Source organism: Panicum virgatum, chromosome 9K (assembly GCF_016808335.1).
Source record: "Panicum virgatum strain AP13 chromosome 9K, P.virgatum_v5, whole genome shotgun sequence".
Lineage (NCBI taxonomy): Eukaryota > Viridiplantae > Streptophyta > Magnoliopsida > Poales > Poaceae > Panicum > Panicum virgatum.
In genome coordinates, this window is record NC_053144.1 from 69,246,114 (window position 1) to 69,263,847 (window position 17,734).

Consider the following 17,734-nt stretch of genomic DNA (forward strand, 5'->3'; position numbering starts at 1 on the left):
GCCTTGTCAGCCACATGATTGAAAAAACTTGGCCGCGATTTGGCTTGAAGCAGGGACAAGTGGTGAGTCAGAGCCACATGGGTTTACGAGCAGGGCACCGGCCTGCGGGAAGTCGTGTGGGGGCGGCCTTCGAGGCCCACATGGCAGAAGCGCAGTGTAGTCATGCAGCAGAAAAACGGCAGGCCATGCCCTGGACCTGGAGGAGTCAAACTAGGATAATACGAGGTCAAACTAAGGTTCCAGTAATAATGCTACCGTATTATTTTTAAAAAAAATTGAAACGGAAATTTTAAAATATATAAGATCTGCACCTCTTTGTAACAAAGAAAAAAAAAAGGAAGATCTGTAGTGCTTGCTGTCTGATTGAAGGCGCGAGGATGTTCAGCTCTACGGCGGCGTGAACGTGCAGTTGGAAGAACTTGCATCATGCAGCGTGTCGAATGAGTGCTAAATTGTTGGCATGGAGAGTTTCAGGGGGTTCGGGCCAGCTTTGAGCGCTCTGCATCCGTCAACATACGAGCCGTGCCATGCTGACAGTAAGAGTGTAACACAACTCGATCGCGGCGCTCTGTTACCAGCGACGAAGCCAGAAAAAAAAATTAGGTCGGGCTGAACAAAAGTCTACGGAGATTTAACTCTAGTATGATCCCTATATGTAATTAACTAATTATGCATAAAAAAGAAGGTGGGGCTTAGGTGGGGCAGGGATGGCATCGGTAGGCAGGACTTGAGCTCTGCTTGCCCGTCCGCTAGCTCCGTCATGAATGATGCAGGATTAGCGATTAGTTTCAGCTCAATCGTTCTGGCGCAGCTGATACAGGCAGGCCCGCTCCAACTATTGTTGGTCTGCTGCCACCGCTGGTGACCTTTTTTTTCCGTCCCCGAAGTTCCCAGCTCTCAAGTGGACACAAAGTAAGTAGAAGCTCATCAGCACTCGTATATAGGCCAACACATGTTGCAGGCAGGCCCGAATGCATCAGTTGGACGAGAGACAAAAGCGATCAGGATGACTGGTGACCGCTCCAACGACTCTCCACTCTCCAACTGATTGGAATGGTCTCGTGCCGGCGCTGTTACGCGTTCAGCTTTGCTCTCAACTTTGAACTGCTATCCTGATCGCTGTTACGCCGTAGTATTTGTCAGGACTCAGGACAGGTGATGACGACTAGAATAATGGCGCGTGAATTGCATTTTGATTTATGAGTAGGCCGTCGTCGCTTTCGCAGCGATCAGCTCAGCGGTTGCTGCGTTGCTTTGCGGGAGGAGCCATCGATCGCCGTCTCTTGAAAGGAAGCAGGCAGCAGCAGTGGAGAGGTCGCCCTCGAGGCACTGTGATTGGTGGACTGAACGTCTCTGTACATCTGGGACTTATCTGCACGCCACTTTTTTTTGGACTTTATTATTATTTGCCTACGGAGTAGTATATGTGAGTAACTGGATGCCATTATTTGCACGATGATACGCTAATCTGGATATCAGTCTAGGCAGGAGTTTCTTTTGGTTCATGGAAATATGCGGGTGCCATGACTTTTTGAAGCATGCAGTGGTGGATTATCGGTGGCGAAAGATGCGACGACGATTTTAGACAAGAGAATATATAAGGTACAAACTGACATTTCATACAAATTTTAATCTGAGTCATTAGATCAACATCCGAGGAGAGGGACGCAGGGGGTGGAAGGGGGGATTTGCAAAAGGTGTGGTTATTCAATCCAAAGACGAGCGGTTAATTGTAAAATTACACAATCCCCAGACGTCCCAATCCAACGACGACGATTTTAAACAATGGGCTGAAACTTGAAAGAATTTTGCAGCACCCAAAGCAGTCCAGCTTGTTTATCTCTCGTAGCAGATGCTTCCCCACTATGTCTGGATCTTGTTTATCCACGTCTTAAATTAGCATGGAGTGCGATTACTTGTCCGAAAGAAGTTCCCATCGACCACTCTCTCTCTCTCTCTCTCTCTCTCTCTCTCTCTCTCTCTCTCTGAAGACAGATTCTGCTGGACCTCTCTACTACACGCTACACGGCGCTCCATCGTCCATTTGTGTCGTTACTGAACCTGAACAAAGTTGATGCCTAATCCACAAGAATCTTGAATCTAATTCCGGACCTGCACAGCGCGCATCACGCTTATGGTGGTCGGCTGATGACACATTGGTAGAGAGAGCTTCTTTGTGCCGGCAGCAGCAGCAGCAGCGACCAAGCATGAGGGAAATCAAATGATGGCTCTATCCGAATGCGTCCCTCCGTCCGTGTGGGAGGAGGGGAAGTCTTTTGCCGGGCCTCGGCGACGCTATTGCACGGCGCGCGCGGCCTCCCGGGTCGCTTTCCGCGGGAGTCGGGTGCGGCCAGATCTGGACCCGGTGGCGGTGGGACCAAATCGGGCGCCTCGTCCCGTCGTCCGTGTTCCATTCCATACACTGTGCTGGCGATCCGGTGCGCCTGGTCTCTACCCGTAGGCTCCCCGAGATGGCCCATGTGGATGTGGACGGGTCGGTGGTCCGGGTCCGCAGCCATTTGCATCGTCCGTCTGTGCGGATGGCCAATTGCAAGGTTGCGTTGCGCCCCAATTCCCAAAAGAGAAGCTGCAGCAAATTCAATTGCTCTCTGATCGAACGCACGGGGCGAAACTGTGCGCCGTCCCGCCGACGCGTCTTCGAGTGAAATTTCCTCGCGAAGGAAGCTGTTTCTGTTTTGCAGCAGGAGCAGAAAAAGAAAACCGCGGGCCAAGCCCCCCGGTGCCGCGCGGGCACCGTTGACGCCTGCTCCTTTGTGACCGGCTACCAGTGCCTCCTCTGCTCTGATTTGACGAGCCATCTCCGGGCGTTGCCTTATCCATCCACGTAAGCGCTATGCTTATTTCATTCCTCGATTAAGTAGGCGCACGTGGCGACACGCAGAAGCTGCCAGGCAAGCGGAGCCAATCGCCCTCTTGAGCACGAGCACGTTCACGACGCGCTCAGACACATCACGCCACGCCATGCGGCCAGGGCCATGGAGCGCGATACGGCGACGCGTACGTGATCCGACCACCCTGTTCGCGTTGTGGCGGCGCAAGAGATTTGATTGGGGATCATCAGATCGCATCGCCTTTTTGTTTGCGTCCGATCACTGATCAGCGCGCCCATTGGGCGGCGAAACGCAACGGTGGGCGTCTGTATTGACCCGATTTGTGTTCTCCTGTCGCGCTCAGCTCATCCACCGGCTCGTGATTAGACTGTAAGCCCAGTTTTAGAAGTTTTATGGACACAAATATTTAGATTAGGAACTAGATAATCGTGCCAGATGAGTTTTATGGTGATAAAACTATCCTCACATCTCATGAAACTCCATCCTTCTCTTTTTTACCACGTCAGTAAAATTAATGATATTTAATATAATAAAACTCTTCATAAAATCCACACTGAGACTGAACTAATCGAATCAGATCGGTGCAGGCCCTCTACGGAATCTCGGCGCGCGTCACGCATGACATGCCTGCCAGTCGTGGCCGTGGTGCAAATCGCGATTTCCTTATCAGGCTGGGCCGAAACAATGCCCACTAGCACAGGTAAAACAAAGATTCGGCCCATGTACTCGTTATTTCAGCTCAGTTCTGCCCCACCGCTGCCGCAGTTGCTGACGGCCACACAAAAGTCGTACGGGTTTTTTCAGGGGTTGAGCCGTTGAGGGCGGCCAGCTTGTTGCATCCGTCACCGTTGGGACAACAGGAACACATAACTCGATCGCGACGCTGTTACTTACTGTGCAGCATGATACATGTACGGACGCAGAAAACGAGCATATATATATATATACTAGTTTAACCCCAATTATTTTGGCAGAGCTGACGAAGTAAAACTTATTAGTAATCAACCACAAGTTTCAGGCATGAGTGTGGCGTAAGTTCCGAAGCGCTCGATGTAGAACTTGGAACGAAGTCACCGCACCGACGACGACTGCTCGAGCTACTTGGAGAATGAACTCTTCCTGAAACAGTTACATGGCACGGGCGAGCAAACAAGTTCTTGTTGCTTGTCTTTTTGCATATTCAAGTTTCTGAACTTGACGGTGTTCCGACGCCAATGTGGCGGCAAAGGGCCACCAATGCTCCATGCCCGCCAGCGATGGTCATGGCCCATGCTTCATTAGTTCATCCAGTGGGTGTGGCTGCTGTGATGTGCTTTTGTTGAATTCTACTCTCTCCGTCCTAAATTGCTGGTTGTTTTAGTTTACTTAATAGATTCACAAACTTTGTTATACACTGGCGGAGCCTAGCGGAGACCATACTAGGCTCCGACCCCCTTGGTTTAGCAAAAGTAATAGAGATTTAAAAGTATATTCATAGTCATAAGCTAACAACACTCTTTTTAATCTAACCCCTATGTAGTTGTTCCATTATCAATGGATTTGGCCCCCTCTTGATTTCACGTTACGCTCCGCCACTGTTGTTATGTGTTGTTGAACAGAGGGGGTATTTGAAATTTACGCAGACTTGGATAGCGGACTCCCCCTTCCGGTCTCTCCTCATCCTCCCGCCTGCTTGGAGGCGCCTTCTGAGAAATACGCCTTCATTGTGAGAGAAGCAGGGAGGCGTAGCGTAGCCACCACAAGGGCCGTGGCGAAACGCGACGCGGTGGCACCAAGCCGCACCAGTTGGGTCGGACACAGCCTCCGATCTGAGGGAAGCCTACCCCGGCTCCCCGGCTCTCCCAACGCAGCAGTCGAGCGCCGCCGCCGCCCGCCACGCTCTAAAACCCTAGATCCCCTACCCCTTCTCCCCCGACCCACCGCCGTCTCCACCGGAGGAGAGGAGTAGGGGGCCTTGGCGCCGCCATGTACCTCTACAGCCTGACGCTGCAGCGCGCGACGGGCGCCGTGTGCGCCGTCATCGGCAGCTTCAGCGGGCGCGACACGAAGAAGTCGGCGGCCTCCGGGTCCGCCTCCACGCAGGAGATAGCCGTCGCCCGGGGCAGCACGCTCGACCTCCTCCGCCCGGACCCGGAGACCGGCCGCCTCCGCACGCTCCTCTCCGTCGACGTCTTCGGCGTCATCCGCTCGCTCGCGCAGTTCCGCCTCACCGGCGCCAACAAGGACTACCTCGTCGTCGGCTCCGACTCGGGCCGCCTCGTCATCCTCGAGTACTCCCCCGACCGCAACCGCTTCGACAAGGTCCACCAGGAGACCTTTGGCAAGTCCGGCTGCCGCCGCATCGTCCCCGGCCAGCTGCTCGCGGTCGACCCCAAGGGCCGCGCGCTCTGCATCGCCGCGCTCGAGAAGCAGAAGCTCGTCTACGTCCTCAACCGCGACGCCGCCGCGCGCCTCACCATCTCGTCCCCGCTCGAGGCGCACAAGTCCAACACTATCACCTTCTCCCTCACCGCCCTCGACTGTGGATTCGACAACCCCATCTTCGCCGCCATCGAGCTCGAGTATGCTGAGTCTGACCGCGACCCCACGGGGCAGGCTGCTAACCAGGCGCAGAAGCTCCTCACCTTCTACGAGCTTGACTTGGGCCTCAACCATGTCTCCCGCAAGGCCTCTGAGCCCATTGATAATGGCGCCAATCTTCTTGTGACTGTCCCTGGTGGCGGCGATGGTCCGAGCGGGGTTCTTGTGTGCTGCGATAACTTTGTGCTGTACCGGAACCAGGGGCATCCAGAGGTTCGTGCTGTTATTCCACGCCGTGCTGACCTGCCTGCTGAGCGTGGTGTCCTCATTGTTGCTGCTGCTACACACAGACAAAAGAGTATGTTCTTCTTCTTACTACAGACCGAGTATGGTGACATCTTCAAGGTCGATCTGGAACATAGTGGGGAAACTGTTACTGAGCTCAGGATCAAGTACTTCGACACCATACCTGTGGCATCAGCTACCTGTGTGCTGCGGTCTGGTTTACTCTTTGCTGCTTCTGAGTTTGGCAACCATGCACTTTACCAATTCCGTGATATTGGCCGGGATGCGGATGTTGAGTCATCTTCAGCAACACTGATGGAGACAGAGGAGGGGTTCCAGCCGGTTTTCTTTCAGCCAAGGCCACTAAAGAACCTCATCCGTATAGATGAGATTGAGAGCCTCATGCCAGTCATGGATATGCGTATTGCGAATTTATTTGATGAGGAGACACCCCAATTGTTCACAGCCTGTGGCCGAGGTCCACGCTCCACGCTGCGCATCCTGAGGCCTGGCCTTGCCATTAGTGAGATGGCACGATCAATGCTGCCTGCTGAGCCTATTGCCGTGTGGACTGTCAAGAAGAATATCAATGACATGTTTGATGCCTACATTGTTGTGTCCTTTGCTAATGTCACGCTCGTGCTCTCTATTGGTGAGACCATTGAAGAAGTCAGTGACAGCCAGTTCCTGGACACCACTCACTCCCTTGCAGTCACTCTCCTTGGTGAGGACTCTCTCATGCAAGTCCATCCAAATGGTATCAGGCACATCAGGGAGGATGGCCGTGTCAATGAGTGGAGAACTCCTGGAAAGAAAACTATAACAAAGGTTGGATCAAACCGGCTCCAGGTGGTAATTGCCCTCAGTGGCGGAGAGCTCATCTATTTTGAGATGGACATGACGGGTCAGCTCATGGAGGTGGAGAAACAGGACATGTCTGGCGATGTTGCATGCCTGGCCATTGCGCCGGTTCCTGAGGGTAGGCAAAGGTCCAGATTTCTCGCTGTAGGATCCTATGATAACACCATCCGTATCCTGTCGCTGGACCCTGATGACTGCCTGCAGCCTCTAAGTGTGCAGAGTGTATCATCCGCACCAGAGTCACTCCTATTCCTAGAGGTACAGGCATCAGTTGGTGGTGAGGATGGTGCAGACTATCCAGCCAACCTTTTCCTCAATGCTGGCTTGCAGAACGGTGTTCTTTTCCGGACCAATGTTGACATGGTTACGGGCCAGCTATCGGACACACGGTCTCGATTCCTTGGCCTCAGGCCTCCAAAGCTGTTTCCCTGTATAGTTAGCCACAGGCAAGCAATGCTTTGCCTGTCCAGCCGTCCCTGGCTGGGCTATATACATCAAGGTCACTTCCTCTTGACGCCTCTGTCTTGTGATACACTCGAATCTGCTGCATCCTTCTCTTCTGATCAGTGCTCAGAAGGTGTTGTTGCTGTTGCCGGAGATGCCCTACGCATTTTCACCATTGAACGCCTGGGGGAGACTTTCAATGAGACGGCCATCCCTCTGCGCTACACCCCAAGGAAGTTTGTGATTCTACCAAAGAAAAAATATATTGCTGTCATTGAGAGCGATAAGGGTGCATTCAGCGCAGAAGAGCGAGAAGCTGCTAAGAAAGAGTGCCTCGAGGCTTCTGGTGCAACAGAGAATGGAAATGCGAACAATGGGGATCCAATGGAGAATGGTGATGGTCAAGAAGATGGTGCTGAGGAGGGCAACACATTTCCTGATGAACAGTACGGTTATCCAAAAGCAGAATCAGAGCGGTGGGTTTCCTGCATTAGGATCCTGGATCCAAGGAGTAGGGACACAACCTGTCTGCTGGAATTGCAGGACAATGAAGCTGCTGTCAGTATTTGCACTGTGAATTTCCATGATAAGGAGCACGGCACTCTTCTTGCTGTTGGCACTGCCAAGGGATTGCAGTTCTGGCCAAAGCGGACCCTTGCTGGTGGGTTCATCCACATATATAAGTTTGTGGATGAAGGGAAGTCACTTGAACTTCTACACAAGACACAAGTGGAGGAAGTACCTCTTGCGTTGTGCCAATTCCAGGGACGGTTACTTGCAGGTGTTGGTTCAGTGCTCAGACTATATGATCTGGGGAAGAGAAAATTGCTCAGGAAATGTGAAAACAAGCTTTTTCCCAGAACAATTATATCTATTCATACCTACCGTGATAGGATCTATGTTGGTGATATGCAAGAGGTATACTCTCAATCTTTATTCAATTCTGTTGCATTCCCTTGCTTGAGAGCTTTGTCGCGTGGATGCACTTTAAGTATCTAAGGTGTAGCCAAGACGACAAAAATTTAATTAGTAAATTCTGTATAACATTATATAGTTGTCAGCCTCTAGGCCTGGTTGTGACGTTCACAGTGATTTGAAGTACGTGATATTTTAATATTTAATTAGACTTAACAGGATTTGATATTTTTTTATTTACTAATGAGAGAGTTTGAAGCGGATTATCTGGCATACTTGAGTCATGTATAATTGTTATTTTTCATGATATTTTCACCCTTGAGTTTTCTAATATTCTTTTAAGTGTTACTTCCATTGTGATTCGTACAGTTCCTTGTGACCATTGTTATGCGTTTCCTTGCATGTTTGTTCACCATTACCCCTGGTTTTCCTTGTTTATATTTCTGATGTATTTCTTTTATGTTGCCATTTCCTCGCAGTCATTTCACTACTGCAAGTACAGAAGGGATGAAAACCAGCTGTATATCTTTGCTGATGACAGTGTTCCCAGATGGCTTACAGCAGCTCAACACATAGATTTTGACACTATGGCTGGAGCTGACAAGTTTGGGAATATATATTTTGCTCGTCTTCCTCAGGATATCTCAGATGAGATTGAAGAAGATCCAACTGGAGGCAAGATTAAATGGGAGCAAGGGAAGCTAAATGGTGCCCCTAACAAAGTTGAGGAAATCGTGCAGTTTCATGTTGGTGATGTTGTAACAAGTTTGCAGAAGGCCTCTTTAATTCCTGGTGGAGGTGAATGTCTTATTTATGGAACTGTGATGGGCAGTGTAGGGGCACTGCTTGCATTTACCTCCAGGGAAGATGTTGACTTCTTCTCTCATTTGGAGATGCATCTCCGTCAGGAGCATCCACCATTATGTGGAAGAGATCACATGGCTTACAGATCTGCATATTTTCCGGTGAAGGTAAATTTTTTCGACCTTTCTTTATAGTTTATAGATATGCCTATTCTATGATGTTAGTAAGTCAATTTTTTATCAATATTAGGGCATTTATAACAGTTTAGACTCTATTTGACTTTTGCGAACTGTTTAATGCATCTATTGCATCAACAATCAAGCACAGATAAAATCTCTGTATGCCATTTTGTTGCTTCTTTGATACAAATGAGATCAAGCATAAATAAGATGAACGCAAGTACAAAAATTTCTTTGCAATAATCAACATTACAGAACCAGCTTGGCTACTAAAAAAAAAGAATGATGAATTATCACACATGACAGGAAACAGCTAGCCCCATTAATATGGCCAACAGCGATTCTGCCCATGTCATACTTCAGGACAATGCAGCATTTTACCTCCTACATGTTGAAAATGAAACATTAATCATTTTCAGAACATCATATTACATGTTTAACTTAGTAGAGAGTATCACAAATGATATTATATGGTACATGTGCAGCCATCCTTTAAAAAATTAGAAATTCACAATGCAGCCTGCTAGCTAAGTCTGAAGTCTGAGCTTACTGCATTCACTGGGACAATAGCATTACAAATCTGCATACATACCTCATTCACTTAGCAGCTTATGTTATAACTGCAATTCCGTCATCTGTATGAACAGAGGCACAGCCATAAAAAACATCATGGAAAAGGTACTAAGTGCATTACCATCTTTATATGTAAGCAACCCATTCTCACAAAATCAATACCACAATTTCAGATCCAATTATGTACAATACAGGGGAGTAACATTGCTGATTAGTCATTTTCAGGAAGTAGCTGCTTCCTCAAACACTTGAGTGCAGCCACTGACTGAACAATTTCCAGCATCTAGACCAAGAGAAAACTAGCCATTCTACAACATTTGCACATCTAGAACAACGATGGGGTTATCTAATTGTTGTACATGCCCTTAGTACATTGCTTACAAGATGGTTTCATATCAGATAGCATATGTTCATTTTAGCCGACTGAATTTATTTCGCTGTTATTACAGCTGAACTGCAAAGGCGGTTTGAAAAACGCTGTTACTGATAAATGCTGTTCTGTTACAGGATGTGATAGATGGCGATCTCTGTGAGCAGTATCCATCCCTTCCAGCTGATATGCAGAGGAAGATAGCTGATGAGCTTGACAGAACTCCTGGTGAAATCCTTAAGAAGCTAGAAGACATTAGGAACAAAATCATCTAAGCCCATGGTGTAGTTTGAAAGAACTAGGGTAGGTGGCAATACAACTGTCTGGTCCTTGATGCTTCAAAACCTGCATCCAGTTTGAGCTGTTGCAGCACTTCAAGATGTGATGCAGTATTCAACAAGTTTGGAGCAAGCTTGTGATGTGTGATTCCTTTCATGCTAACCGGACCAGTCTACGTTTTAGAGCGAATGAAGCATAGATTACATTGCTGCACCAGAGTGGTCTTTTGTATCTCATAGAGCAGAGTTCAGCTGATGTCTCGACTGTTTGTTCCTTGGCTTGATGTAATTGATATCATTCATGTTGGATGTTTTGTCGGTAGCTGCCTTCGTAATGTACCATAGAAGTTTCTCAAAGTGTTGGATGCCTCAGTGCCATCCCTTTCATAATGTTCTGCCTATGGAATCCTCAACTGCTACACCTACTCGATTTTTTCATTACATTCAGAACATTACTTTCCATTAAGTTTTTTTTGAACCGAATTACTTTGCATTAAGTGTGTTTCCACCTTTTTTTATTTCTGTGTAGTTTGTAATTTATAAGTACACTTGATTAAAAACTATTCTCTTCATTCGACATTTTAGCGCATGTGCTGCCCGGCTCTTCAAATACATTTTAGCGCATGTGCTCACCTTATACGCACTCATCGTTTCAATTGCGGTCGAAACAGGGGCAGGGGAGCGGCGTTGGCGGTGCCTATAATGGATTGGGCCTGTGGAATTCGGTGTTTCCTCTTGAAGGATTGGAGTAGAATTATATGGAAGTTTAGGAGTATATAGCATATTTGGTAGCTGTCAGCACGGTAGTCCCAAGAATTGTGATGAGCAAGTGGCAAAAAAACTAGCTGTGCGTAATGCTACCCTGAATCAGTAGGACAAGAAACGGGCCGATGTATTTGAAGAGCCGGGCCGCAGTTCAAAATCTCGAGTCAGGCTGCCCACGAAACACAAGTTTCCGGCTGCAGCCCATGTACTCGACATTTCAGCCCAGTTCGGCTCCACCGCTGACGCCGTGCTGACGGCCGGGCCAAGCCCACCAGTGCGCGGGCAATCGACGCTCTGGGCGGAAAAATTTGGGCGCAGGAGGGGGAGACGCGGAGAAATCCCGAAAGTCCAAAGCCCCAGGCTTCCAAGCTTCCCGGGCGCCACCCTCGCCGCCGCCGCCGATGCCGGTGCCGATGCCGATGGAGAGGAAGCAAGCCGCCTACAGCAACCTCGTAAGAGCCTCCTCTTCCACCCTCGTCTTCCGCTCCATTCCCCTGTCAATCTACTTTGATTTGATTTCGGTCTCGGCTGAGCGTTGGCCTTGGCGACTGCAGGATGAGAGGTACGCGATCCAGGGGAAGAAGTACCAGGGGCAGCAGTACAGCCATATCTACTTCACGCGCCTCCACCACATGCGCAACCTCCTCCACGCCCACGTCCCCTCCTGGAAGCCGCAACTCCCTGGTCCGCCCCCCCTTTCCCTTCCCCTCTCGCTGTTCCTCATTTTGGTTGGTTGTGACGTGATAAAATAGCAAAATTGTGGTGGGTGAACTAGGGTTTCCTGAGGTTTTGTCTTGTGTAATTTGATTTGTAACTGGAGCTCGAGATGCGAAATTCAAGGCACCCTGAGCCTGGTTAGGGTTTTACCGTTTTAGAAGAAGCTGGGCTTGTTAAACAGGCTCCCTCGAGGCCAGTCTCAATGGGGGTTTCATGACATTAAATATCATCAATTTTGCTGACATGACAATGAGAGAATGATGAGTGTGGATGGGTGTTGTGTCAGGGGTTTATGAGCTGCTCTTAGGTGATTTCATTATACTTGTGACATAGCTAATTGTGGCGGCTTTGTTTACTAAGTATTGAAGTTGGTTGCTCACGGAGTTTTTTTTTTTGAATCACAGAGTTTTTTTTTTAATACACGAGTGTAGCTTCTGTAAAAAAAACCATTGGTGCTTACTTGGTCTGCTTTCTCAGATAGGTTGTTTGCTTTTCAACTAGTAAATTAAAGGATTTTCTAACATTAGTTTGTCTGTATGAACATGCAATCTTACCACCACCTTTGCTGGCAAGAAACTAAAATTTAGATTTTCCTACATTGCAGTCACTACGGTGCTAGGGCTCGAAGAAGGAAAGGACTGCATAATTGTTGGAACTTTATATAAGCACATGAAACTGAAGCCTTCCATTCTCGATGAATACTCAAAAGAGGTAGTATGACATTGACATTAAAGTTAGTTTTATGTGCCTTCAAGTATTGGTTGCTGTCCCTAATAGCCTGAGGAGTCCATGCGTTAACTCTATTTATTTTGCCACAGAGGTCTGCAATTCCTCTTGTTAAACCACATAATTTCATGCATCCTGATGATCATCTCATTTTGGAAGATGAAAGTGGGAGAGTTACACTTGCAGGAGCGATACCTCCAGCAGCATTTGTGACTGGTAAGTCTGGTGCTTTCACTGAAATCTGAAAATAATGTAGTCACGATTTCTTTCATTGCTGTAGATTTTTCTACCCAACATACAATCTTAATGGCTCTGCCCCCAAAATTTGTTCCTTGAAAATCATGTTCAATCGTCAATAATTGACAGGTGTTGTAGTAGCTCTCCACGGGAAGGAAACAAGTGCTGGCAACTTTCTTGTTGAAGATGTTCTTGAGGCTGGTCTTCCTCCCCAAACAGCATTGTCTAGTGCTGGTAATATTCTCCATATTGTCATGTGTTCATATTTCAAATTTTTAATCATGAGACGATTGCTCTGAAATTGCATCTGCTTTGGTTACAGATGAAGACAAGTATGTGGTATTCGTGTCAGGGTTAAGTGTAGGAAGTGGCACATTCAATCCTCTGCAATTCCAACTTCTTATTGACCATATCACAGGGCATCTGGGTGATGAGAATGTAAGCTATTTGTCTTTGTAAAGTAAATAAACTATTATATTCAACATACACTAATTTGGATAATTTTGTCAAAAATCACTTAGGAGCAAACCATAGCATCAAATATTGTTCGTGTTGTGGTTGCTGGGAATTCAGTGCATATATCACCAAGGTTTGTCAATGGTCAGGTAATTGCATCTGCATTTCACATGTTTTCTGTGTCACTTATTCTGTTGCACTAGTATGTTGTACCAACAATTGGTTTCAATCTGTCAGACGGTAGCATCAAAAGATCAATCCAGGATAGCAGAACCTATCAAGGAACTGGATATAATGCTTACACAGGTTAACAATATTACGTTTTCTTACATCAAATTTAGTCATGCAACTGTCCTGGTCCCTAAAATTGACCTTTATGTGATCCATGTCCTCTCCTCTGCAGCTTGTGGCATCATTGCCTGTAGATATAATGCCGGGGTGTCATGATCCAGCAAATTTTTCTTTGCCTCAGCAGGTGGGCCATCAATGTGGATAGTTAGTTATTGATTTGTACTAGCAGCACACAAGTTGTTTTGTGCATGTATGGCTAACTCGTCTCATGCTTACCTCAGCCTTTGCATAGATGCCTTTTCTCTGGGGCATCCACCTACAATACTTTTTCGTCGTGTTCAAATCCCCACCAATTCGAGCTTGACAGTGTCCAGTGAGTGTCATGTTTTGCCTTGACTTCTCGAGAATTAGAGCATCTTGTAGGTTTTGATACAAGAAAAGTTATATATCTAGGTTTCTTGGAACATCTGGCCAGAACATAGATGACCTCTACAAGTACTCTGATGCCAAAGATAAGTTGGAATTCATGGAAAGAACACTAAGATGGCGCCATCTTGCTCCTACTGCTCCAAACAGCCTAGGTAACCCTTCCTCTCCCGCCCAATTTGGCATGTCAACTGTCAAGATTGTTGGGTTATAAACTAGTATTATTTATTGTCATCCATTTATTTGCATGTGGATCCTGTTGATTTATTGATCACTTATGGAAATTGTATAATCCAAAGCTAGAAATCCTTGCTCACACGTATCTTTTTATTCAGGATGTTATCCATACACAGATAAGGATCCTTTCCTTGTTGAAAGTTGCCCACATGTCTACTTTGTTGGGAATCAGGATAAATATGAAACTAGATTGTTGGAAGGTAGTACTGCATATAAAACTTTGTATGTTGTTTGATCACCCAACTTACTCTCCTTACTATCCAGGTCCACAAAAACAGAAGGTGAGGCTAATCTGCATCCCAAGGTTCTCTGAATGTGGAGTTGCTGTGATGGTATGTTTAGTTACGCATGATGACCAGTCATTTGTTACCTTTTACACCAACCATACCCCTCCCCCCCCCCCCCAAAATAAAATAAAATAAAATAAAATGCAAAGCTAAAAAAACGTGCCCTTGATCTTTTCCTAGTAACAATTGATTCTTGTTTGATATAGTGAGATTAGTTTGTAACAAAATATTTGTATGCTAATGCAGCTCAATTTGAGGAACCTGGAATGCAGCACATTGAGTTTCTCAACAAGTTTTAATGCCTGAATATGCTCTGATTCTGGGAATTCCAGAACACTTCATCGTAGCACGTGGAACCGTGGATCCGCACAGGAGCGGAAGCTTTCATGAGGGAATTCCTGGACTCAGTGATGTAGTTGTTCCAGAACAGTTCTTTATTAGATATATGATGGCCTTAGGTTTTGCCGATTAGATCTGCTGATATAACTGCTGAATGCAGTTATTGTAGCCAGAGCTGAAACTGATTGTGGACAGTGTAGCTGTCCACTTCTACCAATCAAACAAGAGCTGATGTTTCTTTTCCCTGTAACAATCCGCTGATTCATTTGTCAGATTTATTATCATCAGATGTATGTGATATGTAGATCAAAATCAAGTTTTTGTGTGCGTGTTGGAGGGGGGGGGGGGGGGGGCAGATGATGGAGATCAACCAACACCTATGCATTCGATACAGCAGGGCCTACAAATTCGGCCATTTTTGTTGAATGCGTACCTTTTTTATAAGAGAATGCATACCATTTAAAGCTGTGTTTGGATCATAGGAGTTTTGCTGTAATTCACAGAAAACATCGTAATTCCTACAAAAATAGTCATTAAAAATTCTGGTACCAAATGGGCATAACCCCTAAAACCTAAAGTTATCTGAGTTTTTGGCTGATCAAAATTGATTGATGTATCTTGTTTGTACAGTTTTTTCTCCTACTCTATCAATACATCTTGGGCAGTGCATGTTGCTGGCCACATCAAAATAAATTTGGTATCGACATCTTGTTCTTCAAATTTCTCTGTAGCCATCTCCTGAACTGAAACAAGTGGGGAGATCTGTGGATCACCTTACGTAGGATTGCAGATCTTTCTGTGGCTACAGGTCACCGCAGCAAAATGACAAAGAAGCAGGGCAACAGATCCATTTCTGCACATTCCTAGTTCTCGAGGCCACTGCTCTCCTCCATTCCCATCAAGCTTGTCGCCATGGTCGCCATCTCCCCCCACCTCGCCGCGACCCTTCCGTTTCTGCCGACTCTGCGGCCACGTCCTCGCCGGCTTCCGCCGGACGCCTTCGCGGCCTCCGTATCCCCTCACCGAACTGCCGTCTTCGCCCTCCATGGCTCCAGGTGCGTTACCCTACTTACCATAACCGCACGCCATGGTATCGTTGGGATTGGCTGGAAAATTTTCTCGTCTTCCTTTGTTTTAGCTGTTGTAGTCTGCCTCGTTAACCCAACTGCATGATTAGACCCAAGTACCCCTGTACACATTTTCCCACGAAGGCGCTGGAGAAAAAAAGGGGACCAATCTATACGTGTTGTTTTTCATCCCTTTTGCAAATTCGCTGCTTATGTGGTTCATGTTCTTCAGAAAACTAGTGCTAGAATGGTGTGTTCTCTGCCACTCAGTTTACAAAGGTTTAGCATATATGGTTGGGAACAGCATAGATTATTCGATATGAACAATTCAATGCTCCATGTTGTATTGATATCAGACAGGGGTCAAATATTCCAGTTCAGATACCCACCCCTGTAAATGAGGGGAAATTCGCCAAGATTTAGTTTAAATCTGAACTATGTCTCATGCACCTTCCTCTCACTCAAACAAGTATGTGGATTTGCAAATAGGAAAGAAGGATCTCTGTAATCACGAATACATGGTATCTGAAACATTGCAATGGCATTCAAGTGAGAAAACGCCGTCCTTGTTTCATTTGATGATTGGAGCTACGCTTATGCATGCAAATTCAGTTTCTCACGCTCCTGCTTTTACATCTGTGGCAAAGCGGATCTGTTAATTTTGATAGGAGCTCGGCATCAAATGTCCATTTTTTTTTAGCGAATGGGTACTAGACTGTATATCTATTGATACAGCAGAAGTCAAATGTCCATTTTTGTGTGCATCCTCACGGCATATACACATCTTTGAGCCAGTAAGCACGTAAGTTGGCTTTGTTTGGACTATCATCTGAAAAGTATTAAACTTATGCACTGCAACTTGCACATTCATATTAAGTGACTTGGCAAGGAATACTTTTGGAGACTTCTCAGAGGTATCACTCTTGATATTTTGCACTGCAGGCATTGCAATCCTTTAGCAAGAAGATTTCATGGGTTTGAGAATACAATAAGCTTCTGGACGGAGCACAATAAGCAAGCTCTATTTGCCTCAGGCAGGGATTCTCCAAGCACAAAACAGAGCAGCTCCCGTGGTGATAGCTCGAGTTCTCCAGATGGCCCACCTGTCCTGACTATCCTGGCAGGCGTAATTGTGTTCCTGCTTGTCCTTTGGGTGATTGGATCGATCTTTACCTGGATTGTGGGTTTGGTCTTTGGTGCTGCGAAATCTTAGAAGCATGGTTTGAGGGTAGCTAAGAACCTTTTCTGTTGTATATACTTTGCTTCTGCTGTAATTTGTTGCTGAAGCCTTGAATAAATTGCATTTGTCTAGTATGTTTTGAAGAGGAAATCATGGATGACTGCAAATTAGCTGTTGTCAATCAGAGACAGTTCTTTGAGTTCCATTTCTGCTTCTGCAAACCAGGTTTTACAATTGCAACTGCTTAGGAAAGTTCATAATACTTGCTGAATATTTGAGTCCGCAGAAATGCAAGGTCATCCTGGTCAATTCATTTCATTTTTTGTTTTGAAATATTATTTCAGTCCTATTTTGCAGAACAAAAATCTGTTGCTACCGGTGTACAAGCATGCAATTTATTTTCTCTTTAATTGAGACCCAAATCTGATATGAACTCGTCATCCCGTATTCATGTTAGGGTATCCCTTTTTTTTTGAACGATTATGTTAGGGTATCCCTTTAATGTGGGCTTTTACAGCTATTAGCTGCACTTCGTATATGTCAGGTCCGAGGTGCCTTCCTTTTCCATCTGTGGGAAAACATATATGTAGCCTGAATGATTTATTCACGCTTGAACTAACAGCTAAATATATACCTGCACGAATTGCTTGACAAAGTCCACACTCCACTGCACAAAATAGATGCTTAACAGGAGCTAATCAACCAAAAGCACTACTCCACTGTACCTGGGGTCCTGGATGTACAGTAACAGAGACCTCATGACGGCGAATCTGGAACAAAGAAAGCATGGAGAATCTGGTGCGCTGAAAACGCCACGACGGCGAGGCCAACAGTTCCAGATCACTGTTCGCCATCGCCATCACCACTCGTGCCAATGTGCCATCGTTAACGGCCCGAATCATCTGTCAGGCTGAGCTTGCTGACA

The 17,734-nt window shown here is 46.4% G+C and overlaps 3 protein-coding genes across 3 annotated transcripts; all 3 read left to right on the forward strand.

Moving 5' to 3' along the window:
• The first annotated feature begins 4,620 nt into the window (after nt 1-4,620).
• On the forward strand, nt 4,621-10,547 carry LOC120647451 (spliceosome-associated protein 130 A-like). Its single transcript, XM_039924249.1, has 3 exons — nt 4,621-7,880; nt 8,357-8,848; nt 9,941-10,547. Exons 1-3 carry the CDS (start codon nt 4,818-4,820, stop codon nt 10,076-10,078), a joined length of 3,693 nt encoding a protein of 1,230 aa, XP_039780183.1. The 5' UTR covers nt 4,621-4,817; the 3' UTR covers nt 10,079-10,547.
• A 598-nt stretch (nt 10,548-11,145) lies between these two features.
• Nucleotides 11,146-14,878, forward strand: LOC120647452 (DNA polymerase delta small subunit-like). The gene is made up of 14 exons (XM_039924250.1): nt 11,146-11,298; nt 11,401-11,530; nt 12,168-12,274; nt 12,382-12,505; nt 12,656-12,760; nt 12,849-12,964; nt 13,048-13,131; nt 13,220-13,288; nt 13,386-13,457; nt 13,555-13,646; nt 13,727-13,854; nt 14,035-14,136; nt 14,201-14,268; nt 14,470-14,878. The coding sequence occupies exons 1-14, from the start codon at nt 11,248-11,250 to the stop codon at nt 14,527-14,529; spliced, it is 1,308 nt and encodes a 435-aa protein (XP_039780184.1). The 5' UTR covers nt 11,146-11,247; the 3' UTR covers nt 14,530-14,878.
• Nucleotides 14,879-15,307: 429 nt separating this feature from the next.
• LOC120647453 lies at nt 15,308-17,012 on the forward strand. The gene is made up of 2 exons (XM_039924251.1): nt 15,308-15,617; nt 16,572-17,012. Exons 1-2 carry the CDS (start codon nt 15,475-15,477, stop codon nt 16,840-16,842), a joined length of 414 nt encoding a protein of 137 aa, XP_039780185.1. The 5' UTR covers nt 15,308-15,474; the 3' UTR covers nt 16,843-17,012.
• The last annotated feature ends 722 nt before the right edge of the window (nt 17,013-17,734 follow it).

Bases quoted from the DNA above. Each gene is read 5' to 3' on its own strand.
- LOC120647453 (XM_039924251.1), top strand. From the start codon at position 15,475: ATGGTCGCCATCTCCCCCCACCTCGCCGCGACCCTTCCGTTTCTGCCG. The intron at 15,618-16,571 runs GTGCGTTACCCT...TTTGCACTGCAG, and splicing joins TTCGCCCTCCATGGCTCCAG to GCATTGCAATCCTTTAGCAA.
- LOC120647452 (XM_039924250.1), top strand. From the start codon at position 11,248: ATGCCGGTGCCGATGCCGATGGAGAGGAAGCAAGCCGCCTACAGCAAC. The intron at 11,531-12,167 runs GTCCGCCCCCCC...CCTACATTGCAG, and splicing joins CTGGAAGCCGCAACTCCCTG to TCACTACGGTGCTAGGGCTC. The intron at 13,647-13,726 runs GTGAGTGTCATG...TTATATATCTAG, and splicing joins TTCGAGCTTGACAGTGTCCA to GTTTCTTGGAACATCTGGCC.
- LOC120647451 (XM_039924249.1), top strand. From the start codon at position 4,818: ATGTACCTCTACAGCCTGACGCTGCAGCGCGCGACGGGCGCCGTGTGC. The intron at 7,881-8,356 runs GTATACTCTCAA...ATTTCCTCGCAG, and splicing joins ATGTTGGTGATATGCAAGAG to TCATTTCACTACTGCAAGTA. The intron at 8,849-9,940 runs GTAAATTTTTTC...GTTCTGTTACAG, and splicing joins CTGCATATTTTCCGGTGAAG to GATGTGATAGATGGCGATCT.